At 41.6% G+C, this 25,481-nt stretch overlaps 1 protein-coding gene across 12 annotated transcripts in view; it reads left to right on the forward strand.

Moving 5' to 3' along the window:
• TNRC6B (trinucleotide repeat containing adaptor 6B) overlaps positions 1-25,481 on the forward strand; it is a 247,560-nt gene that overhangs the window by 122,049 nt on the left and 100,030 nt on the right. The window contains exon 1 of one of the 12 annotated variants that reach the window (XM_042993338.1): positions 16,020-16,987. The exons of the other annotated variants lie outside the window; for them this stretch is intronic. Coding sequence (XP_042849272.1) covers positions 16,950-16,987 — 38 coding nt within the window. The 5' untranslated portion in view covers positions 16,020-16,949. Of the gene's footprint in view, positions 1-16,019; positions 16,988-25,481 lie in introns of those variants that run through there. 12 annotated transcript variants of the gene reach the window in all.

Genomic DNA, 25,481 nt, shown 5'->3' on the forward strand with positions numbered 1-25,481 from the left:
GTGGGACTTCCAGAGGCAGCTGTTTAGCAGGCAGCTGGCAGTGTGAAGCTGAAGCTTGAGAAAGAGGTCAGAGGTGGAGATCAAGAATTGGAAGTCATCCACACAGACATGACAGTTGAAGCTGAGAGACTGGATGAGCTCACCATGAAAGTACAGAGAATGGAAAAGAGAACTGAGAATAGGTCCTTGGGGACAGGAAGAGAAACAGGACCTGGGAAAGGATTGAAAGGCAGGTGATTGTGTAGGACGGTTCGTAATAGTCGCTGAAGAGAAGGGAAGGACTTCTCAATCTCAGATGTGGTCATCCAGAAGAACAGGATGTGGTTACTGCCGTGTTCCCAAACCTAGTGTTGGGAGGTGTTACAGTGGGAAAAGTTTGGGAATCATTAGGTTACTCCAGCACCATCCAGTAGAAATGGAATGGGAGAGGCGCCTGGCTGGCTCAGTTGGTGGAGCATGCATGTGGCTCGTGATCTCAGGGTTGTGAGTTCGAGCCCCATGTTGGGTATAGAGATTGCTTAAATAAATAAACTTAAACTTAAAAAAAAAAAAAAAAGAAGAAATGGAATGTGAGCCATGTGTTTACATTTTCCAGGAGTCACATTAAAAAAGTAAAAGAAATAAGTGAAATTACTTTTAATAATGTATACTTTAACCCAGTATGTGCAGAATATTAGCAGTTTGATGTGAAATCAGTTTTTAAATACTTAAAAATTTAAATACTTAAAATTAGATGTTTGACATTCTTTTTGAAATCTGGTGTGTATTTTATACTCACAACACATTTCAGTTTGAATATGAAATTTTCACTAGAAATACTTGATCTGTATTGAGATTTCACAAAATTTACAGTTGAAAAAGTATATCCACATACCCAAGTTTTTCCAAACATAACAAAAGTTTTCCAGTAATGGAAATGAGTACCAACTTTAAATTTTAAATTAATTGAACTAAAATACAGTTGAAATTTCAGTTGCTAAGTGGCACCAGCCTCTTTACAGGTGCATACTGGCCATGCGTGACTACCGTATTGGACAGCACAGGGTTGTTCAAAGTAAATGGGTTCCCTTACAGCTAATACGCATTTTGAAAATAGCCAGGGCATCACAAAGCATTTCACAGGACTGGTGTTTCTTAGAACACATGTTGGACTCCGCTAATGGAATTTTTAGAATTGGAAGGGTCAGATCCTAAACTTTGAATGTGAGGAGATGAACTTTTTACTTTTATGCAAGTGCACAGATTCCAAAAAAAATTTTTTTAAGTTTATTTATTTATTTTGAGAGGGAGAGTGGGGGAGGGAATTCCAAGCAGGCTCCACGCTATCAGCGCAGAGCCTGACGCGGGGCTCGATTTCACAAACTTTGAGATCATGACCTGAGCCGAATTCAGGAGTCAGGTGCTTAACCAACTGAGCTACCCAGGCACCCCCAGATTCCAAAATTTAAAACAGGAATTTAAAAAATTGATTTGGCTAAGGTCAGCAGGATGATACCTTGGTAGAAGTTCTTTAACATACCAATTTGTGTCATGTTTCAGAATTGCTAGGTGCAGAGGCTTACATTTACAAGCAGATACAGCTGGAGATACGGGAGCACTCCTGCCCCCTGTTTGACCTGGTTGAATTTGAAGTCTGTGAGTTGGTGGTGGTTCCAGACAGGGAGGTACGAAATTAAGATTTGAGTGTTCTTAGAAACTTTCAGTCAGTGGTCCCAGCCATCTAGCGTAGGCGGAGGTGTTTGAGGGTGGAAAAGGAGTGCCAAAGAGCTAATTATTTTGTGTGCGTATCTCACTTCTGTTTGGCGTTGTGCAGGCTGTTTGGCCTTAGACTGTTTTGTATTTCTTGCCATCCTGAGCTAGTATAATATTTATTTACTAAATAAGAGTGGTTTGTACAGAGCAGGTTCAAAGATTTTTATTTAATCATGTCATTGATTTATGTTGCTTTGTAGTTACTAATTAGACCTTTTAAGTAACAACCAGTAAAGATAGAAATTCTCGTGAACTGTAGTTGGAACCAAAGCTTGTCCACACTGGAGAGTAAGCAGTGGTTTTCGGTTGTGCACCGTTTTATTTCAGCAGACATAGGGGAGCGAGCTTTTCTGTGAAGTGCCCTGTAGGGGTTTGAGACGTCAGCTATTCCGTGAGGTCCCATGTTTCGTTTTGTTTTTAATCAGTATGGAAATTAATCCTTTACTTTTCTGTTTTCCTTTAGAAGCGCATTTTGGTTATCCATGTCTTCCTTTGTAAAAGCCAGACTGAATAGTGGTGGGCTTAAAGTAATGCCCTTTAATGCTGTCGTGAGGACAGAGACGTAGCAGGAGACCCCGCTCCCTCCTTCCCAGGAGCCCAGAGCCCCGTCTTTTACCTCTTGGTGCCATTGTTTCTTTTGCTCCTTTGCTTACAGAAAATAATTGCTATTCTTTTTATGCCAAGAAGTTCCTATTTATAAGCCGAAGTTAGATAGATAATTGGGTAGCTTGGAACAGTGGCTTTCAAACTTTTTGATTGGCTCTACAGTAAGAAATGCAATTTACTTGGAGGCCCTGTACATATGTGGATGTATGCGCTGAAGCAGAAGTATTTACTTCCTGGCACTATGTGTAATGTGTTCTGATACATTCTTCTGAAGTCTGTTTTGTTAAAAAACAAACAAACAACAAACCCCCAAACCAAAAAAGCTGATCCTGACTCACTAAATTGATTTAATGATCCACCGAGGGTTGTGTTGCTGAGGTTCGAAGACATTTTAGGGAAGTTCCACCCCTGGAACACCATACTCCAGGATCTGATCCCCAGTTTTGTTGGTCTTGAGAATCAAATGTATCAGTCCAGTCAGTTATCATACCAACCACATTCATAAGCGATTTTTTAAATATTAATTTGTTATTTCAGTGTGTGGGAGATGGATATTTTTGATGACCAGGATGTTGTCCTCCCTGTGCAGAGCATTCCATTCAGATCAAAAAGGAATTGACCATCCATACTGAAGAATGGTTTTCCTCTAGATTTTAGAGAAACTTAAGTAGAAAGCATCCTTTTACCAGATTATGTATTCTCTTGGAAAAACCCCACAGAAAACACTGCCAAATTCGACTTGGAGGAGGGGGTGCTTCCCTGCCCCCTCTGAGCCAGGTTTCATAAAGCTGTATGTCTGCTATTAACACATTCTGTTTTCACACACATTGTAATACATTTGATGAGTTCAGCATTTCCCCCTGTTTGTTGGGGCAACTAATAGGCTTGCCTGGAAAAAAAAATTCCTTTCCTGATTCAAACTGAATGAAACTGGTCTTTGCTCACTACTGGACTTAGAGTCTTTAAGATGCTAATGTGCATTGGGAATCTTAAGTGATGTATATATATAAAATCGTAAAGTACCAGGTTTGTTTTTTTCAGGCACAGTTTGGGGAAATGCATCATTAGCTTTCTGTTTTGGTTATTGCTTTCTAGAACTACATCCTAGTCACACAAGCTAGATTTGGCCCAAGTCCCTTCAGACACTCTCACATGGTGGTTCCCAGACTTGGGTTCCAGGAAACTGTAACATTGTAAAAGCAGTATTGGGATCCAACATGAGTTACCAGTTTTAAATTTGCCAGGTAAAGGCATTTTTTAAAAACTCCTCACTTATTACCATAATTTCAAAGAAAGAAAACATTTTAACAAACAGAATGGAAGGTCTCAGAATAAGAGACATCTCATTAAGTTGAATATAGCTTTATGAAAACCATTACATAGGCAATATAGATCAGCACAGGTACTAAAGTTCAGCGTTTGGGAACCACATCCTAATTATAGACCATCTCTTAGCATGTATTACAATTAACTGTGTACTTCCTGGTTTTTATTAGCCTCACTCATAGGAATAAACCTTACTTCAAGTTCTGGAACTACCTTCCTTCGTTCTTATTTACTGGCTACAGTGGTGATGATTTCATTGACTCATACTTTTTAAAAAAAATTACTTTGTTCCCTCTGCATATACTGTAAGCAAGTAACCATTCTACTTTAATGTAAGAAAAAAAGAAAAAACAAACCAATTCCATTAGGTGCTGAGCAGTTGTGGAATCTAGAGTAATCAAAACCTGTAGCAAAGTGTATCTGATTTAATGAAATATATAGTCATGGTGATTATGTAAAAGTGGCAGGTGGATCACAGAACTAAATAATACTACTTATGGGGGCACCGGGGTGACTCAAGTCAGTTGAGCGTTGGACTCTTGATTTCGGCTCATGTCACGGTCTCACAGTTCGTGGGATTGGGTCCCATGTTGGGCTTCATGCTGACAGCGCAGAGCCTGCTTAAGATTCCTATTCCCTCTCCCTCTCCCTCTCTCCCTCCCTCCCTCCCTCCCTCCCTCTCTCTCTCTCTCTCTCTCTCTCTCTCTCTCTCTCTCACTCATTCTCTCTTAAAATAAATAAAGAAACTTAAAAAAAATACTAGTTATGTACGTTTTTGCTAGCCTGTATTGGCTCTTTATGAGTAATGAATAATAGCCATGGCAGGTTTTATAAAATTATGTACATTTTTATGTCTGCCATCCCACCTGCACACTTTAAATGACCAAGACCTTAAATCTGGCAGCCCCACATCAAGTGTTCCCTTTGTCTTTCTTCTGCCAGAGAAAGTGCTTCTTAGATGCACTTTACTCTGTAATCAAGGAGGGCATGGCCAGCAGCTCCCTGACCTGCCTGGCAGTGATAATGCTATCAGCTGGTTGTGGGCGTGGCAGCCCCAGCAAGGGCTTCGCCTCTTCAGCCTGGAGGCGGCCTGGGCCGGGATAAGGGTAGCAGTGGAGGGTGTTTGGGAGCAGTAACATGTAGGGTAGACTTGAGTTTGAGCAGGATATTCTTCAGGTTCCCTGTACTTGGAAGAGTTTATTATCTAAGTGTTTGTGTATCAGACGCTGTATAGTGCTGGGAATACACAGATAAAAAAGACCTAACTTATCTTTGGGACTCAACCAGTGAGGCTGCCTGTAATAAAGATAAAAAAGCATGATGCCAAGGACCCCTAGAGGATGGGAAGAGAGGCCTAGGGCACTGGGGAAGTCTCCACCAAAGAGGGAACTTTTGAGCTGTGTCTTAAAGGGAATTAGGAACTGCTTGGTGATAGGGATAGTGGGTAAATCAGGGGTGCCATAAGTGTAGTGGTTAAGAACTTGGGTCCTGCAGTCCAGATAGCTGTGTGGTTAGATCTGCCCAGTGTTGGGCAAATATTATCTGTATGCCTGCGCTTTCTCACTGGTAAAATGAGGAATAACAATAATAGCACCTACCTCAAGGAAAGGTCACGGGGATTAAATGGGAAGACATTTAATGTCTTAGCATATTGCTTGAGGTCAGTGTTAGCTTCTGTTTTCATTAGTTTTATTGTTAGCATTTCAGACAGAGGAAAGAACATACACAAAGGCAAGGACTTAGGGGCACGTGGGTGGCTCGATCAGTTAAACATTCGACTTTGATCTCTGATCTCGGGCTCAGGTCATGATCTCAGGGTTTGAGCCCCACCTCAGGCTCTGTGATGACAGCTGGGAGCCTGCTTGGGATTCTCTCTCTGCCCCTCCCCTGCTGTTTCTCTCTTTCTCTCTCTCTCTCTCTCTCTCTCTCTCTCTCTCTCTCTCTCTCTCTCTGTCTTTCTCTCTCTTTCTCTCAAAATAAATAAAGCTTAAAAAAAAAAGACAAGGAGTTAGGAACTGGGCGAGTGTGGGAGATGGTGATATATTAGCAGAACTAAGGGCAGGCTGTCTGGGCAAAAGTGGAAGTGTTGGTTGGCCTTTGACTATTCTAAGAAATTGGGATTTCATCTTATAGAAGGCAGTTAAAAAAATCAACTTGCTTCACTTGATCTGCATGTTGAGGATCTGATGGAGGGGGAGAGATTGTGGCCAAAGTAAGAGGAGTGCTCACCACAGTACATGTAGTTAACCATCTGTCACCATACAGCTTTATTAGAATGCTATCGACTATATTCTTCATGCTGTGCATTACATTCCCATGACTGACTGACTTTATAACTGGAAATTAAGGCAGTGACAGTAAAGATGGGAAGACCAGATTTGGGGGACATTTCTAGAAGTGTAATCCATTGGATATGATGCAAAAACGAGTTGTGTGTAAGCCCCCGGCTGGGTGAACGAGTGATGCCAGGAGTTGGCATGGACGTTTCAGTGGGTAGAGGAGGGGTTTTGGGTATGTACTAGGGTGAGGGTGGGACCTGAGAGGCTGTGGTTTTGCTTTGGACATATTTTAGGTGTTTGCTGGGCAGGTGGAAATAAGGGTCTGGAGCTCAACAGAGAAGTTTCCCAGATGTCAATTTACATATAGAGATGGTCATTAGGCCATGAGAGTGACAGTGCTCCCTCAGCAAACGGCCAGAGGAGTGGGATGAAAACAGGAAAAAGGGTGGTGCAGAAGAAACCCAGACAGGAAAGAGTTTAGGGAAGTGAAGGATAGTCATCAGGGGGTCAGTTGAGATAAACCCTGAGTTTGAGTAGTTAGATTGGCCTGGAGTTGCTCAGTGCGTCAGGTTCAGGGCTCCATTGAGCCCAGCAGCCCCAGCACATTGTCATTCTGTTTGCCCCTGATGTCACATTGGGAAGTCTCCCCATGGGTTTGGGGATCTTCTTCGGTCAATACAATGAGCAGCTGTGGGTCAGGCACTAGTTGTACTCACCTCTGTAACCCTAGTACCTGACATACAGTGAGTCTGCAGAGGACTTTTTTTACTTTTAATTAAAATATAATTGACATACAAGGTTGCATTAGTTCTGGGCATACAAGGTAGTGATTTGACAATTCCATACGTTATGCCGTGCTGTACATGACATCCCCATGACTTATGTACTTCACAACTGGAAGTTTGTACCTCTTAGTCCCCTTCACCTATTTCCTATTTTACCATTCCCCTAACCCCCACCACTCTGGCAATCACCAGTTTGCTGTATTGATGATTCTGGTTGGTTTGTTTTGTTTTTTAGATTCCACATATGAGTAACATTCTGTAGACTTGGGTATTTGTATTTCTCTGTCTTATTTCATTTAGCATAATACCCTCTAGGTCCATCCATGTCATAAATGATAAGATATCTCTCTCTTTTTTTTTTTTTTAAAGTAATCTCTGTACCCAACATGAGGCTCAAACTTATAACCCTGAGATCAAGAGTTGCACACTCTACCAACTGAGCCAGCCAAGTGCCCCAAGATTCATTTTTTTTTTTTATAGCTGAGTAATATTCTACTTTGTATAAATACTATGTATTCTTTATCCATTCATCTGTCCATGGACATTTAGGTTGCTTCCATATCTTGGTTATTGTAAATAATGCAGTAAACAGGGATGCATATGTATGTTTTCAAATTAGTGTTTTTTGTTTTCTTTAGGTTAAATACCCAGTAGTGAAATTACTGGATTGTAGAGTATTTCTATTTTTAATTTTTTGAGGAACCCCCATACCGTTTTCCACAGTGGTTGCACCAGTTTACATTCCCAGCAGTGTCCCCAGGGTTCCCTTTTCTCCACATCCTTGCCAACACTTGTTATTACTTGTTTTTTGATACTATCCTTTCTGACTAATATAAGGTGAAAACTTGTGGTTTTGATTTGCATCTCCCTGACGATGAGTGATGTTGAGCATTTTTTCATGTGTCTGTTGGCCATCTGAATATCTTCTTTGGAGAAATGTCTGTTCAGGTCCTTTGCCCATTTTTAGTCAGATTATTTGTTTTTTTTGCTTTTCCAGAGCATTTGCTGAATGAACACATGAATCAAGGATGACTTGGGTTAACTCAACAAATACATATTGAGTGCCTTATTTATGTGTTTGTTTTAAGAGCTATGCTAGTCTCTAGGGATAAAACAGTGAACGAAATAGATAAAAAGCCCTATCCTTGTAGGGCTTACATTCTAAAGCATGAATCAGAAGGCTAAGGGAAAGCAGCAAGTAGAGAGAGAACGATTGAAAGTATAGGATGAGCTCTGTATCCTCACCATCCATGGACTGAGCTTGGTACTCAGTAGGCATTTGATACGGTTAGTTGACTTGAACACGGGAGGGAGGGTCCGGGAAGAGAACTGGGTGTGGGAAGAGATTTGCTGTATGTGACAGGTTAGCCTTGGAGAGGGAAGAGTAAATTTGGAAATAGAAAGATTTGAGGGAGTTCCCCTGAGAGACATTCACCTCTGAATGGGAGTCACTCCTCTCTATAAAATAGAAGATGAAGTCTGAGCAGAAAAGGGAGCCTAATGAGCAATAAAATACTTGGAACAGTCTTCCCACCCCCACCTCCAAAGAAAAGGAAGAAAACCACCGAAAGAAACATCTACCAGCTCTCAGGGCTTAGCTGAGAGAGAAGAGCCTTCTTCATTTGTGATTGCAGTGATCTTTGGCCTTGCCGGCATTTTCCAGCAAGTCAAGGTGAAGAACACAGTTGGTTAGGGTTCGTCTGAGGCTGAGTGAGGACTAGCCTAGATAGGTAATGTGAGATAACCGGAGGTGAAGTCTTCAGGAGGAATGCTGGCAAATGTTGGAGAGTTCAGGCTGAGTTGGGAGTAAGATAAAACTAGTGTGTGGCAAATGACTTGCAAGAATAGGGAAAGAGAGGGTCTGGGTTGGAGGAGGTGAGAACTTCTGTGTTAGAAAGGAAAGAGGGGCTCTTGGCTGGCTCAGTCCGTGGAGCACACAGCTCTTGGTCTCGGAGTTGTAAGCTTGAGCCCTATGTTGGTTATAGAGATTATGTTAAAAAAATAACAATAACAGAAAGATAAAATTACTTGCTTTGTGTTTCCTGTAAGGAATGCCGGGCACACTGTTCTTAAGTGCTTTACATATGTTAATTCGTGAGTCTTCACGAAGACTTTTCAAGCCAAGCGCAGACAGATTGAGTGTCTTGTCCAAGGTTACACAGGTAGGAAGTGGCCCAGGCAGCCTGCTGGCGCACTCTGTCCTACTGCCTGAGCAGGAGCCCAAGGCTCCTGCAATAGCTTCCTGAAGTTGCTGTGCCACCCCTTCCTTCGAGGAGAAATAGGTGGCATGGAAGGGTGCTGTGGACTGTTGCCTCCCTTTTTAAGAATAAGTATGTGTCTTTTAGGTAACAGTATATTTTATGTAGAACTCTGTTTTTTCCACCTGCCTTCCTCATGCCCCCACATCCTTCAATAGGAAACAAAGACTATTTCACAGTTAGAGAAGACTTTACAGTTCCTAGTTTGACCAACAGGACTGTGTTCTCTTCTTGGGGAGAGTCCCCTCCTGTTTCAGGTTACATAGGCTCCTCTGGGTAACCTGTTGGACTTGTGTTGGGTGAAGAATTTAGCCCCTGGCCCTGGGGTCTGTGACCTGTCACTCAGAGTCTGGGTGCTATGCAAATCCAAGGGAGATGCTCTTTGACCTTTGCTGGGAGGCTATTAGGAAGCACAGAGGCTTTGCAAATGAAACACGTGCACCCCTTTATCCTTCTCTATGAAGGAGGGATTATTTGTGGAGGCAACAATGTGTTGGTGGTATCTTTTAATATCTGGCTTTGCTCTTGAGGCAGTTTGGAAGGAATGCCATTGTATCTTCCATTTCTTCAATGTAAACAAATTTTCAAGCTTTTAAAAGAAATGACACACCAAAACCACATAATTTTACATGCCAAAAGCATTTGATATTTCAAATACTGAATATACAGAAAAATAGATCATGTGGCATTATTTGCTGGCAATGTTTAGATTTCCTCCTGATCCTAGTGTTTTATGTTGAGGACATGTGTTTGAAATGTCTTATGTATTGGGACCTTTGTGGTTCTGCTTGGTTCCCAGCTGGGGAAGAGTATTTTTTTTTTCTCTTTGTCTTCTTGGGGTTTTTATTCTGTTTAAAATTTTTTAATTTTAATTTTTTATTTTTTAGAGAGAGAGCATGAGCTGGGGATAGAGGGAGAGGTGCGGGGGGGAGAGACAGAGACAGCGAGAATCTTAAGCAGGCTCCATCCTCAGCACAGAGCCCCACACAGGGCTAGATCTCACAACTGGGAGATCACGACCTGATTGGAAATCAAGAGTTGGATGCTTAACCAACTGAGCCACCCAGATATCCCATCTTTTTAGTTTTTTGGGTTTTCGTTTTGGTTTGGTTTTTTAAAGTTTATTTATTTTTGAGAGAGAGCACATAAGCAGGGGGAGGGCAGAGAGAGAGGGAGACACAGAATTTGAAGCAGGCTCCAGGCTCCACATTGTCAGCACAGAGCATGAAGCAGGGCTTGAACCCAAGAACCGTGAGATCATGACCTGAGGCAGCCGAAGTCAGACACTTAACCAAATGAGCCCCCCAGGTGCCCCTCTTTTTGTTTTTTTTTTAAACACACTGCTAGGCTAGCCATAGTGCATCACATTTTGACACCTGTGGTGTTTAAAATTGCTTACCTCTAATGGATTTTTGATAACATCTTTTTTAAAAATTTTTTAAAACATTTAATCATTTTTGAGAGAGAGAGAGAGAGAGAGAGACAGCGTGAGTGGAGGAGGGGCAAGAGCGAGAGGGAGACACAGAATCCGAAGCAGGCTCCAGGCTCTGAGCTGTCAGCATAGAGCCCAACATGGGGCTCGAACCCATGAACCTGAGCCATGAACGGAGATCATGACCTGAGCCAAAGTTGGATGCTTAACCGACTGAGCCAGCCATGATCTTCTTTTATCAGATAGTAAATCCTGATATTTAGTCACTGGGACTTGACAGAGCTGGTTAGGCAAAAATCAGGTAACTCTCAGGCCAGGATTAATTGGGGTCTCTAGGATTAGTTGGCACCTTTATTTGGAAGTCAAAATAGAAAATACAGACTATATTTAATTCTCATTTCTTTCCCCCATGAATACTGATACTATTCTCCTGAGCAGGGGATAAATTGATTGCTCATTTTTAGGTCCTAGAACTCTCGCTGGTGATTTTTTTCATGTTTCCCTCGTTTTGGTCAGGGGCAGTGATAGACACAGTTTAAGCTGGCAACTACGACCCATGTTCTTCTATAGGTTCTCTCTGAGGCTGTGTGTGACAGAATCGGGAAAGGCTGCTCTGAATGCTAACCATGTTTTTCTGCGAAGCTACGAGTGGGGTGGGGATGGAGATCATGAACTCACATTCATGAAGTGCCTATTCTGTAGCCAGTACTTCCCATTGCCTTACTTAGTCCTCCCGACAACCAGATGTGGAGAGTTGTCTCCACCAGTTGGTAACTGGTCTGAGGCCACATAAACACGGATGTTGGAGGAACTAGGGGCTGTAACTCCAGAATGTCTTCTCTTCCTAAGCCTTCAGAAATGCAGTGCAGACTAATTTGGTAATCGGGTGAATCCCTATTTTATAAAATAGAATGTCTTAAATAAAATATGGACTCAAATGATGGGAACTGATGGCTTCACGGGGGTCCTCAGCCCTGCACCCATAACAAGTAACGGAGGACAGTGAGGCAAGTACTGATGACACGCAGAGCGGGAGCTTTTAGGGGCAGTCCTGGGTGGCCACTGAAAGACATTTTGGTTTTGGTTTTGTTTTCTCTCTTTTTCTTTATTTATTGTGTATGTATGTATTAATTTAACCCTACACGTAGTTTAACATAAGGAAAACCTCCCAACTTCATCTCCTCCCGGGCACTGTGAGGCCCCACCACAAACACCCACCCAGCTGGCTTGGTACACACCACTGCCCAGGTGGAGGGGGCAGCCATTGCTGTGCCAGCGTTCACCCAAGGAGATGAAGGCAAGGCAAGGCCAGGGGGTGGGGGTGGGGAGTCGGCTCGCATTTCTGAGCCCTGGCAACCCCACCATCCTCACCTGCTGGGGCTCCAGTTGAACTTGGGGATCACATCGGGGCTACCCTCAGGCCACACTAACTGTCTTGGTGATGTTCTATGATGAGCTAAAGGTTACAGCCGGTTTTTAGTAGTGGAGAAAAGGCTGTTTCTTATAGAAAAATATGCCGAATTCAACTGCCCCCATGGCAAAAAGGGGGAAAAAAGCGTGTACACGCATCCATACGTATCTCACTCCATACCCGTGATAGATTCTTCCAAAGGAAGGCATTTTCTTTTTGAGCAGCATGATAGGTTAACTAAAAAAGAGAAATCAGTGTGAATGATTAAAACCTGATTTCAGATGATTCATTTAAAAAGGCGTGGGTGGTTCAGTCAGTTGGGCATCTGACTCTTGATTTCAGCTCAGGTCATGATCTCATGGTTCATGAGATCAAGCCCCGCATTGGATTCCTCTCCAGCAGTGTGGAGCCTGCTTGGGATTCTCTCTCTCCCTTTCTCTTGCCCCTCTCTTCCCCTGCGCATGCTCTCTCTCCCTCTCTCTCTCAAGATAAATAAATAAACTTTAAAAATAAAAGCCAAATTGGTTAATAAAGACATTTTAAAAAGCATTTTAACTTGATAAAGTTTAAGTAGTACTTCTTAAAGTGTAATCAAATAGAGGAGTTATCAAAGCCATAATGAAGAAAATAGAAATCATTTGTAATTAGACAATAATTAAAGGCAAGTATATGCCCACTGATTTTAAAGTGCTTGAAAACAATTAGTTTTCTTAAGTAGGTTAAACATCTGGGTTACAAGCTTGTTTACGCTATTAATTTACTTAACAAACCTGTTCTTCATAGGTGATGCAAAAGTGAACTTCAGCTTGGCTGTCTGAATTATAACAAGTTCCAATTTAATGGATACCATTTTTTTAAATATATTTTTATTTTTATTTATTTATTTTTTAATATATTTTTAAACATTTAATTTTTAAAGTATTTTTCTCTTTATCTTCTCCTTCCTGAACAATTCAGTCGTGAGGCCTATAGGTAGACAGAGAAGGTAGGTGGTGGCCTGGCCAAGGGTGTCACAGCCCAAGTAGGATGAGGAGGCCTACACATACAGGGAGACACTGGTGTGTTGTATCAGAGCCAAAGAGAGGTGAGACAGGTACTCCAGTCACAGGACTGGAGTGGCAGCAGCACTGGGAGATTGGTTAAATATGGAAAGATTGCTCAGATAGGTATGGTAAGGATAATGGGAGTGAGCAAGTCTGTCAGAGAAGAGAGTTACAGATACTGAAAGGGAGAAAACTAGCATAAACCCTTTGATACTAGATTGGAATCAGAATGTTAGTGTGAACTCACGGATTTTAAGAAGTACTAATAAATATAGAAATACTATAGATGTCAAATGCATGTCTATAAATACATGCATGCATACATACATTTCTTAGCTCTTTCCATAGAGAGGAGTTAGAGTGCCTGGGAGCAGCGGCATCCCAATAGCAGTGAGCACATCACGTGCCCAGATCTTGGCTTCTAAATACCATTTTCTACTAAAAGGAACCCCAGCTTCTTGAAGAATGGCTGATTATAGGATTAGAGCAGAAAAGTTCAAAGTGAACCTGGAATATCTTATGCTAAAAAGCAAAGATGTCTTCACAGAATGATGGAGACACTTCAAAAGGACCCAGAAGGCAGTTCGAAGGGGTTCCACTGGCCAAATTTGGGATAATTTGATTATCAGAATTTAAGATGTCAAAGTCATTGATTAAAACCTGTTAAATAAGAGGGGCACCTAGGTGGCTCAGTCGGTTAAGTGTCCAGCTCTTGATTTCGGCTCAGGTCCTGACCTCTCAGTGTGTGAGATCGAGCCCCACATTGGGCTCTGCACTGACAAAGTGGAGCTTGCTTGGGATTCTCTCTGACCTTCTCCCATTCTCTCACTCTCACTGTCTCTCAAAATAAACATTATTTAAAAAAAAAAAAACTGTTGAAAAGAGAAAACTAAGGGTTCTCACACAATGTAACCTATGTATGGGCTTATAAATAAATTCAGAGTTCAAGGAATGGATAATTGAAAAGTACCTTCCCACAAAACACCTATTGAATACAAAAAGGAAAGAGAGTACAGTGGAGAGGCCTGGCATAGACTACCTTAAGCAAGTGATTTGAGTGAATCTCACCAAAATGGGACACGTTGAAATTGTGTCACATGATAGGACGCAGTGAGACTACAGCATCACTTCAGTGATGCTCAGGCCGAGGTGCATGACCTGAATCTAAACTCCGAGGAAACATCAAACACACCCAATTTGAGGGACATTCTACAAACTAAATAGCCTGCAATCATCTTCAAAAGTTTCAAAGCCATGCGAAGTCCAAGCAAGACCATTTCAAACTGAGAGACACTAAAGAGACATGTCAACTAATGCCATGTTTCTTAACTGATCCTTTTGCTGTAAAGACCACTGCTGGGACAGGTGGCAAAACTGGAGCAGGGCCTGAAGATGAAATGATAGTAACAAATCAGTGCTAATTTTCTGATTTTGATATTTGTATGGCAGTTACATAGAAGAAATTTTTTTAAAGAAAACCATGTATTAAAGTATTTGGGATGATGATGAAACGTGAGACTGACAAAGAATTAGTTGTACCATATTTGCAACTTTTCTGGAAGTCTGAAATCATTTCAGAATTTAAAAAGAATTTAAAAAGTAATATTCTTGCCTAACATTTAAATCATGGTAAGTATATAAAATTATAGTTCCCCCATTTCTCATTTTAAGATCCCTCCCCACCTGACCTCAGTCCTACTCCCTGGAGCTACCACTGTTAACAACTAATGCATATTCTTCTAGGTATTTTATTTATGTATGTGGATGTATATAGAATATATATTGTAGGTTATATTGATATTTATGATGTGCCAGGCACGCTGCATTCCTAGGAATTACAATGGTCAGCAATCAGAAGACACAGTCCTTAATTTAAATTAAACCTGCTTGGATTCTCTTTCTCCCTCTCTCTCTGCCCCTTCCCCCCCCTCACAAAAAAAAGTTGCCCTGAACATATTTTTGCATACTTAGTTTTGGAAACTTTAAAACATCTTTGGTTACCTTTCTATTATAAAGTTTTGCTTTTAGCGGATTTGTAAGAGTGATGTAAAACACCACACAGCGGGGGACACTTGTCTACAGTTCTTACTAAATACAGCTGGACCTTGAGCAATAATGGAATATGAAATACTGGTTTCATTCTAGATTTGTCTCTGCTCAAGTGTTGGTCTACTAACGTTTCTGTGTGGAAATTTGCCCGTGTTCAAATAATACAATATTTTTAAAAAGATTTTATTTTTAAGTAATCTCTATACCCCACGTGGGGCTTGAACTCAACGACCCCAAGGTCACGAGTCGCACGCTCTACCGACAGAGCCAGCCAGGCGCCCATCAAATCATATAATTTTAGAATAGTTAGATGAGTTTTGCCTAAGCTTGGAAGGATCATTTAATGTAAATCACTAAGAAATGTCAAGTTACTTTTGTCTCAAGTAGTATAAGCCAAGAAAATCATGTATATGAGGCTTTGAAAATTTGCCTGATGGATTTTGAAAGTCAGAGTTTGTACTTGTTCTAGTTTAGTTAAAGTCACTTAATTTGATGTTTATATTCCAATATACCCTGCTACAAATGCTGCTTTAAAAACCAAAGTAGGCTTTTAAAACCTCCAAATGACTTTTTTTTTTTTTTTCATTTTTGCCTCTGGCATATCTATTTTACAAATGACCAACTTTCTATTATAAGTTTTAACAAGAATATTTCCACTTGTTACCTTTCACATTTGAAAGAATCACATAACTTATTTTTAGGGGATTGTAATTGCAAATAGATTGTGATTTTTCTGCACTCAGTGAGGAAATGTAAATGAACCATTGCTACCTGTAAGTGTATATAAACGCATGTAGGATGAAAGATAGGGTTGGAAATTGTGAAGCAGAGGGTGTCTGTCTTTCAAAAGGAGACCATCATTTTTAAAAATTTAACCTGGTTGTGGGGCACCTGGGTGGCTCAGTCAGTTAAGCGTCCCACTTCAGCTCAGGTCATGATCTTGCAGTCCATGAGTTTAAACCCTGCGTCTGGCTCTGTGCTGACAGCTCAGAGCCTGGGGCCTGCTTCGGATTCTGTCTCCCTGTCTCTTTCCCTCCCCTGCTCATGCTCCCCTTCCTCTCTCTCTCTGTCTCTCTCAAAAATAAATAAACATTTAAAAAAATTTTTAATAAAAAAGTTCAATCTAATTTATGTATTGCTTCAAGATGGCGAATGACTTGTTTCTCAGTTTGCAGATGGGTAGCTCACACTGTTGGTTAGTCACCCTCATAGCTTTCTGAAGACCAAAATGTTTCCTCCACATCTCTGGCCCATAGGGACCTCAGGTTCTTGCAGATGTGTTGAAGGGGCGGGGCCTATGCATAGAAAGCCTACTGGAATAGGAATAGGCGTGGCCTGAGTAGAATATTGGAGGGGGGACATTGCAGGTGGGAGGTACTCTGCTTTTCTGATTATCCATCTGGGAGTTGGTACTGCTACATATCTCAAAAGTTATAACCCCTCAGCGTTGCTTCCATCCTGTCTGTCTTCTACACTCCTGATGTCTTTTCTTGGTAGCCTTTCTTGCCCAGATTTTCACTGACATTTTGATTTAACATACTTTTGAATTTAGTGAGGAGGACATCAGGTCCATTCGTTGGCTGAGACTGATGAGGCCAAGGTGTGTGTGTGTGGAAGAGGCTTCAGTTTGGCATTAGCTTACTAGCAGGTTTCAAAAAATGGTGGCCACTGATTGTCAACCTGTCTTGTTAAGTGGAGAGAACTAATTATTGGTGTTTACTGTGTTGTTTAACAAACTTCACCAATAAATAGCTCAGAACAAACCCTATTTTCAGTCCTGTGCTGTTGGTGCTTCCCAGCCAGGTGTCAGACACTCTAGTGCATCACAAAGACTTCACATGTCACAACATGCCAGGTTTTCCCCCCTGCCCAGGGTCTGCCTCACCCCCTTAATGGATTCCCATCAGGATTGCTTCTGGCTATATAAACCACCTTCCTCTTTCTATCAATCCATCTTTGGATTGACCATCAATCCCATCTTTGCCCTTCCATCATAGAAATCAGCTTCATGAGAATACCCTTTGGTTCTACTTTGATCTCTTTCAGGTATGTCATAAGAATGCAGAAATCTACAAGTGTGCAGTGAAAGAGACAAAATTGGAAAGAGAGCCCAATAAATTCTTTAATGATTACTTTGATCAGTGCCACTTATGGAAAATCTTTACAGTTACAGTAAGTTCTGCATTTGAGGTGAACTTTTGAGACCTGGTATCTTCTTTATATAGCCTTAGGTTCAGCCGTCAGAACATTTTCATGTGGTGAGGCCTTCTGCTTCTGCGATTGTATGTTTTGTTTTCATTTCCTGCCACATGGCAGGTGCAGCCGAGAAGTGCCTCCAGAAACTGCTGAAAATTCTGGCCCCATCTTTCTGCAGGGTGCAGTGATCTAGAATCCAGAAGGAGTGTTAGTTGTGGGGTGGACCCTTACTTTGTCTCTTTTGCCCATTATGATGTGTCTCTCTCTCCTTTCCATTTCTTCCTCAGTTTTCCTTCTTGCCCTCTTTCTACCCAAATAGCATTGCCTTCTTCAGCCCTCTACTACTCACCCCTACCATAAACGAAAGGAAAAGAAAAGAAATATTATAATACAAAATTTTGAGCAAAATGCATTAACTGTCTTTATATATTGCCACATCTCTTTAAGTTTTTAGGGACTGTGAACATCTAGTCTTTGTATTTTATAAGCCATTGGTACTGTATTTTAGTCTCTGTGGGTTCTAGGTAGTTTAATTATGAGAAGGACGTATGGGGCAGGATCTTTTTTTTTTTTTTTTTAATTAATGTTTATTTATTTTTGAGACAGAGACAGAGCACGAACAGGGGAGGGCCAGAGAGAGAGGGAGACACAGAATCCGAAGCAGGCTCCAGGCTCCGAGCTGTCAGCACAGAGCCCGACGCGGGGCTCATGAACCGTGAGATCATGACCTGAGCCTAAGTCGGAGACTCAACCGACTGAGCCACCCAGGCGTGGGGCAGGATCTTCTAATGCAAATTTTGGTCCGTTCTGTGAAACCTGAGAGTCTGCTACTTATTCACAAACCATTAGGGTAAAGTGGGAACTCAGGTTCAATTCTTTTCCTCCTGGTTGAAGATGCTGTGGTCAGTCATCCAGAATCACCTACTGCTGCTTTGGTTCCCAGGGGCTGGTGGAACCTGGGCAGTGTACATCTTGCTGGCTGTTGACCTGCCCTTCTGCTTCCTCTGTTCCACCGTATTCAGAAAAAGCCTCCAAGTGATTAGCTGGAGTAAATTTTATGTGTTGCAAAGCAGTTTGTGGAACTTGGGTTTTATTGCTTGTGCCACTATTTGTAAGCATGATGTATCTCTGAATGAGAACTTGTGTAACCAACCCGGGGGCTACCTGGCCTCGTGGATGCTCTTTTGTGAGAATAATTGACTGCAGAGCAGCTGCAGAGCCGCCTGGAGCTATCAAGAAGCCCTGCTATACTTACACCAACCTGCTGTTGTTCTCTCTCTGCGGCCACTGCCACTGCTTTCTTTTTTTTTTTTTTTTTTAATAAGTTGCCAATTACTGGGGTTTTGTAGGGATGCCTACAGTTCACTGAATTGGGCATAGGAAAAAGGCCGTTGGTTTTTAATCTTTATTTTCTTTCATCCAGCGAAATTACTGATATTAAGGAGACCCTTGCAGTTATTATATTGAAAGTACTGATGCATTTTTATCTTACCAGTCAGCATTGTTCCACGTACCCATTTTGAAAACCGTATGCAGGCAAAGGGTACTTTGCCTAGCATACATTAATTTTGATGATGGTTTTAATTTCAGATGTATTCCACACATGTGATCTAATAGGCTGATCTGCTATTCCCAGCCACTCCAGAACCACACCTGGAAGGTGCTGGGCCTGTTTTTTTCAATTGGTTGGCTTGTTCTCATAGGGAAAATTGTCAGTGTTTGTTGTGTTCAATGATACACGCCAAGTGCTTGGAAGAAGTTTAGTAAGTATTTGTAGCATCGTAGAACACAAAAATAATTAAATAAGTAGAGGTCGTTCATAGATTATTTGTTAACGTAAGGTGAGATCATGTTTGTATTCATCAAAATTGAAAAGAATCCTTTGGTATTGACTAGAGGTCAAAAGATGACTGGTACTCTGAATATGCTGATTCTGTGACTAATATATTAAGAAAGAATTTACACGCAAAGCAGTAATGTAATCACCGAAAGCACAAGATTAGTCAGATGTTGGTGTGCCCACAGAAGTAGTAATAACCATCAACCTAGAAGCTTTAGGGTCTGAGTGAGGTCCATTACTTGAAAGTGAGTCATTAATTTGAAAATTGACATATAAACATTGAGAATATTTAAGTAATTGAGTAATTATCTGAAAATTACCATTGTAACAAACAGAAATAAGTAAATACCAGCTTTTGTGACATTCTTGGTTTACTATATGATTTAATTTTTTTTAAATATAATTATTAAAAGTGTTGGGTATTTATCACCTAGAAAGTATTTTCTTCTAAATTAATCAGAAAAGTAGTTTTGAATCCCTGAATGCAGTGTCAGTGCTATTTTGATTTGGAGAACCCATGTGAATTTGGGCAGCCTAAGGGGATTTTGATTATTAGAAAATAATTATTCTTCTTGGATTCTGAAGTTAAGGTGGATTTTACTGTTCTCATCTACCACAATACAAGGGGACAATACAATAGTATTTAAGAAGTTAGGCAGTGCGGGGTGCCTGGGTGGCTCAGTTGGTTAAGCGTCCAACTATTGATCTCTGCTCAGATCACGATCTCCTGGTTCGTGGGATCAAACCCCACATCAGGCTCTGTGCTGATAGCACGGAGCCTGCTTAACATTCTCTCTCTCTCCCTCTCTGCCCCTCTCCCACTCACGCGCTCTCTCTCAAAATAAATAAAACTTAAAAAAAAAATTATGCAGTGGAGCCAAATACTGGTTTTTATTTCCAGAGCCACCTCGTTGGGTCCTCAGCTGTTCCCTCACCTGTAGAATGAGGTTAATAGAATTTACCTCAGAGGCGTGAGGATTACATATTTAGGGCAGTGTCCAACACATAATGAGCACTAAAATAGTAGATTAATATCATTATTAAAATGTCTGACTTCTGTATGAGATGGTCAGTCAAGAGGTTACTAGCCATGAATATATGACTAGGAACTGTTTCTAAAGATCACCATTTCATCTTTTTTATGTTTAAGAGTAATAGTTGTTAGGGGTGCCTGGGTGACTCAGTTGGTTAAGTGTCTGACTCTTGGTTTCGGCTCAGGTAATGGTCTTGCAGTTCGTGGATCGAGCCCCACATTGGGATCTGCTCTGACAGTGTGGAGTCTTCTTGGGATTCTCTCTGCCCCTCCCCCTGCTTGTTCTTTCTCTCTCTCTGTCTCTGTCTCTCAAATAAAAAGAGAAGCAAAAAAAGAATCATAGTTGTTTTTGTTTTTTTAAGTATCATTAGAGTAGCAACAGAAAATGAAAGAATTTGGGGACTAAACCTAACAAGGCCTCCATGGGAGAAAATATTAGGAGACATTTAAATAAGACCTAAATAAGCATCGAGCTCTGTCATGACTTGGTAAGAAGGCTCAGTAATTTAAAGACGTCATTTCTGGGGCACCTAGCTGGCTCAGTTGGAATATCATGTGAGTCTTGATCTTGGGGCCGTGAGTTCAAGCCCCACCCACGTTGGGTGGAGAGATTACTTAAAAATAAAAAAAACTTTAAAAAAGGATGAAAATGTCATTTCTCCTCAAATTGGCATTTAAATTCAAAGCAATTCCAATAAGAATCCCAGCTTTTCTTTCCTTTTTTTGAAGTGCCAGTAATTTCTTCTGAAACTTGATAAGCTGATTTACAATTTATACGGAAGAGGGAAGGACAGAAATAGCAAGAGGACTTACCCTACCCTGATTTAACACAGAACTGTAGAAGTAAGGCAGTGTTGTAAAACTGCATGGATAGATCGGGAGTGGAAAGCCTAGATTCAGACCACATGTGTATGGAATCTGTGACAGCACCGGTCTTACCAATCAGTAGGGAAAGGTGACAGTTGACACTGCAGGTTAGCAGAGGAGAGGATGGACTCTTAAACAAAAGGTGCTGGGACACTCCATGTGATTGGATTAGTCTCTGGGGGTACCACAACAGAATTCCACAGGCTGGGTAACTTACAACATCAGAAATTTACACTCCCACATTCCTGGAGGCTGGGAGTCCAAAATCAAGGTGTTGGCAGAGTCAGGCTCTCTCTAGAAGGCAACAGGGAGAATCTTTCCTTGTCTCTTCCTAGCTTCCAGTGTTTGCTGGCAATACTTGGGGTTTCTTGGCGTGTAGCTGTAATGCTCCAATTTCTGCCTCCATTTTTACATGATCATTTTCCCTCTGTGTGTAAGGATCAAATCAGACACACTATATACAAAAATAAATACCAAATGGATTCATAGAAATATGGAAAGATTTAATACTTACAGAAACAAATATAGAATATTTATGATCTTGGGATGGGGATGTTTAAACATGATGCAAAAGCACAAATCATGAATGAAAATGTTGATGCATTCATATTTTTTATAATTAAGAACTTCATTAAATGACACTATAATGAAAGTGTCTACACTAAAGGGAAAATATTTTCAGTGCATAATATCAAGAAAGGATTTGTATCCAGAATTCATAAAGAACTCTTACAAATTGATAAGAAGAAGACCTAGTAGGAAAATAACATGAATTTCACAGTAGAAAAAAACCTAAATGGCCAATAAATGTTGGGGGGGGGGGTGCAACTTAATGAGTAATCAAGGAAATGCAAGTTAAACCACAATGAGATACCATTTTTTATTCCTCAAATTAGCAAAAATTAAAAGATTGGAAAATACCGTACCAAGAATTGGTGAGGATATGGGGCAACAGGAATTGTTATACTCTTCTGGTGAGAGCGTAAATTGTACTCATCACTTCGGAAAATAATGTAGCAATATGAGTGGAGGTGGAAAACATGGACAGTGTGACCCAGCAGTTCGAGTTGTCTTTAAGAACCTACGTCACTGAAGAACTCTTGTTACATATGTTTGTAAAGGAGGCGGGTACCCGATGTTACAGCGACAATTGTGTGCCGTCATTCAGATTGGAAACCTAACTGTCCATCAAAAGAAAGATGCATAAATATGTTGTGGTACGTTAACAGTGGAACTCTGTACAGCATTTCCATGAATGAACTGTAACACAACATAAATTAATTTCAGGGACATAGTATTGAGTGAGAAAAGCAAGTCACAGAAGAATAAAATAGTATGAATCCATTTATAAAAATGCATAAAACAAAAAATAGATTGTTTAGGCTCTAAAGCATTTTGTGGTAAAGCTAGGGGTTGACAGGCCTTTAGCTGAGGGGTGGTTAACTCATGGGGTAGGAAGGGGTGGGGTCATAGAGGGATACAAGGAGCTCTGGGTACTGGGAAGGTTTCATTCTTTAACTGAGTGGTGGGTACATGGGTGTTCTTTTGTGTGCACTAAATATTTAAGAATAAAAACTATTTAAAAATTATCCCCAGAAGTTTTATTGTTTTTAAGACTAGAAGAATAACAGAAATGTCAAGTCTTCATCCAAAAAGTAATTCAAGTACTAAATACTTATTTTTACATGTGTTTTGAATTCTTTGTAGATGAGAGATGCTTGAAACGGGGAGAAGGAAAAGGCAGGCCCAGGGATCTTTGTTTGTCCCATGACTTTGGCATTGGGAAAGCTTCTGCCGCTGCAGACGTGACATTGTGTCCGAAGAGCTGGCTAAAGGGGGGTTTGGTGGCATGTGAAAGCATATTCACATGTTTAGCACAGCAGCAACATTCCCAGCTCCTTTTCATTTTCTTTTTTCTTGGCATGTAAGTAATTGAGCCAGATGGAAAAATGTTTCTTTCCCACATTAGGTTCTCTTTAAACGTGTCAGCCATTTAATGTTTCTGTCCCTAATCTCCTATTGATAGGACTTCAAAATGTGAGTAGCTGACTAAGAGAGCCCCAGTTTATTGTAGTCTATGTTGATCGCAGCCTTCCTTTAGAGCATTCGCTTTCCCCCTAAGTTCTCAAGCACAGAGGCTTTAATGACAGCTTACGCTGGCCCCTCTCTATCCAAATCATATACTTAATAGAGAGTAATAACAAAATAAATAGACCCAGCTTTCCTTTCTTCCAGCCTGTTTGGACATGTAGCCCATCTGGCTGGCAATAGAAACAGCCCAAACCTTCATCTTACCAAAACAATCTGGAAAATTCAGCATTAAACAAAAGACAAAGAATAAATTAAGAACTTGGGCTTGGGCATCAGACAGACCTAGGTTTAAGACTCAGCTCTGCCACTTACTATGTGTAAAACTTAGTAATTTACTTAAAGTCTCTGAACCTCAGTTTTCTCACTTTAAAATGGGAATGATAATAGAACCCAAGGCATAAAGGATTGAAAGACTAATGCATGTAAAGTGCGTGTTTTGTCACTCTCGTTCTGGGCCTGGCCCTTATTTTCATATATAAAGCAGGGGCCTGGTACTCCTCCCTGCTTCCTGTCTGCCTCTCGGGTTTCACAGGGCATGTCCTCCTTCCCTGCCCTGTAACAAGTTCTGTGAGCATGGGCAAATCACAGAAATCTTTGAAATGGTTTCTTCGACTATAAAGCAGAGATGACAGTACCCGTGTGACTGTTTTGCTGCACGGATCCGACAGTCAAGTGGGACATGACTGCGGGCATAAAGACGCCCTGTCCTCCGTGACATACTGTGGGGACGTAGATTCTGATCATTGTTCTCCCGAACTAACACCCAGCACTGTTCCCCACCCCCCACCCCTGCAAGCCCATTAATGTTGTTTGCCGAACATACAGAGTTTTATCTTTATAAAATAGCTTTGAAGATGTGTGTCTTGGACAGTCTTTGCTTAAAAGTGGTAAGAGAGTTTGTGACTCCATCTTGCTTCCAGATTTACCGGGCACTACTAGCACTTTGGTCAAAATTATTTTCTCTAGCATTTGTCAGGCATTGCTTTCAGTGGTTAAAACAGGTAGATGAGTTGGACACTTCCTCAGTGTTCCTCTTTACTGCAGTTGAGGTGGTGTTAAAGTTGTAAATAAAGGCGAGGATTGGGAACTGTTGACATACTGTTGGTAACAAGCGTCCTTTTATATGCATCTGTCCTAGACGTTAACTCAATTATAAGGAAGATGTCATGGTTTTATACGCCATGATTTGCTAAGATTTATATCATCCTCGGACCTGTCCTTTGCCATCCTCTCCTCATGCTCCCTGGAGAAACTCAGTACTCCTCGGACCTGGTATTCTACCTTGGCACTTTAACACCGACTCCTGTTACGTCTCGACCTCTCCTCTGATATGTTTCCAAGCCCTTACTCAGCAGGTCTGTCTGGGCGCCTCAATGGGCACACGAGTTTTACCACATCCCAGACCGAGCTCATTCCCTGCGTTGTGCCTCCCCCAGCCCCAGACCTCTCTGTTCTTCCTCTTGGGTGCTCCCCTTTGATTGACAACCCAGTCTTTACCAGTGACCCTAGTCTAGGAACCTGGAAATCATCTGAGACCACAGTTTCTAAACCTTGGAACGGACACTTGACACTGGCTAATACTTTGTTTTGGGGGCCAGTCCCAGGCATTGTAGGGTGTTGAGTAGCATCCTTGGCCTGTACCCACTAGGTGCCAGTTGTACCCTGTGCCTTCAGTTGTGACAAATAGGTTTTCCTCACGTTCACAGATGTCCCCTGATGGGCAAAAACATCTCCTTTGATAATGACTGTCTCACCCATTTCTTTTTCTCTTGCCTTTCTCAGGTAGTCAGTCACCAAGCACCCCCCCCCCTTTTTTTTTTGTAACATTTATCTTTGAGAATTAGAGAGAGACAGAGCACGAGCATGGGAGGAGGAGAGAGAGAGGGAGACGCAGAGTCCAAAGCAGGTTCCAGGCTCTGAGCTGTCAGCACAGAGCCCGACGTGGGGCTCGAACCCACGAACCGTGAGATCATGACCTGACGTGGGGCTCGAACCCACGAACCGTGAGATCATGACCTGAGCTGAAGTCGGACACTTAACCGACTGAGCCACCCAGGCGCCCCATCACCAAGCACTTTGGATACTTCTCTACAAGTATCTTTCTGAGATTTCATCTTTCCTCTTTATTCTCACTGTGCAGGCCTTGGTTCAGGTGCATTTCTGGTGCCCAAACGATTTTGGTAGCACCACAAACACCACCCGTGTTGAGTACCTGACATTCATAAAGCAGCGTGCTTGGTGCTTTACGTGTGTCCTATGTAATCCTTACCACAAACTTACCGTGGGTCTGAGTTGCAGGCAGCCTACACCAAGCGCACACCTTTAAACCGATAGAGGGACGGACCGGCCTGTGTACTAGGAAGCCTGGGGCCCCACCCTTCTCTGTACGTCTAGGCTCAGCTGGCTCGTGCTTTGCTTCAGTCTGGCAGCCAGAGGCCCTGGCAGTTCCAAGCCTGCCTTGTCCTCGTAGCCCCCTGTCCCAGAGAGGACGGCAGGAGGGTGTTGTCAGAACT

The sequence above is a fragment of the Panthera tigris genome, chromosome B4 (assembly GCF_018350195.1).
Source record: "Panthera tigris isolate Pti1 chromosome B4, P.tigris_Pti1_mat1.1, whole genome shotgun sequence".
Classification (NCBI taxonomy): Eukaryota; Metazoa; Chordata; class Mammalia; order Carnivora; family Felidae; genus Panthera; species Panthera tigris.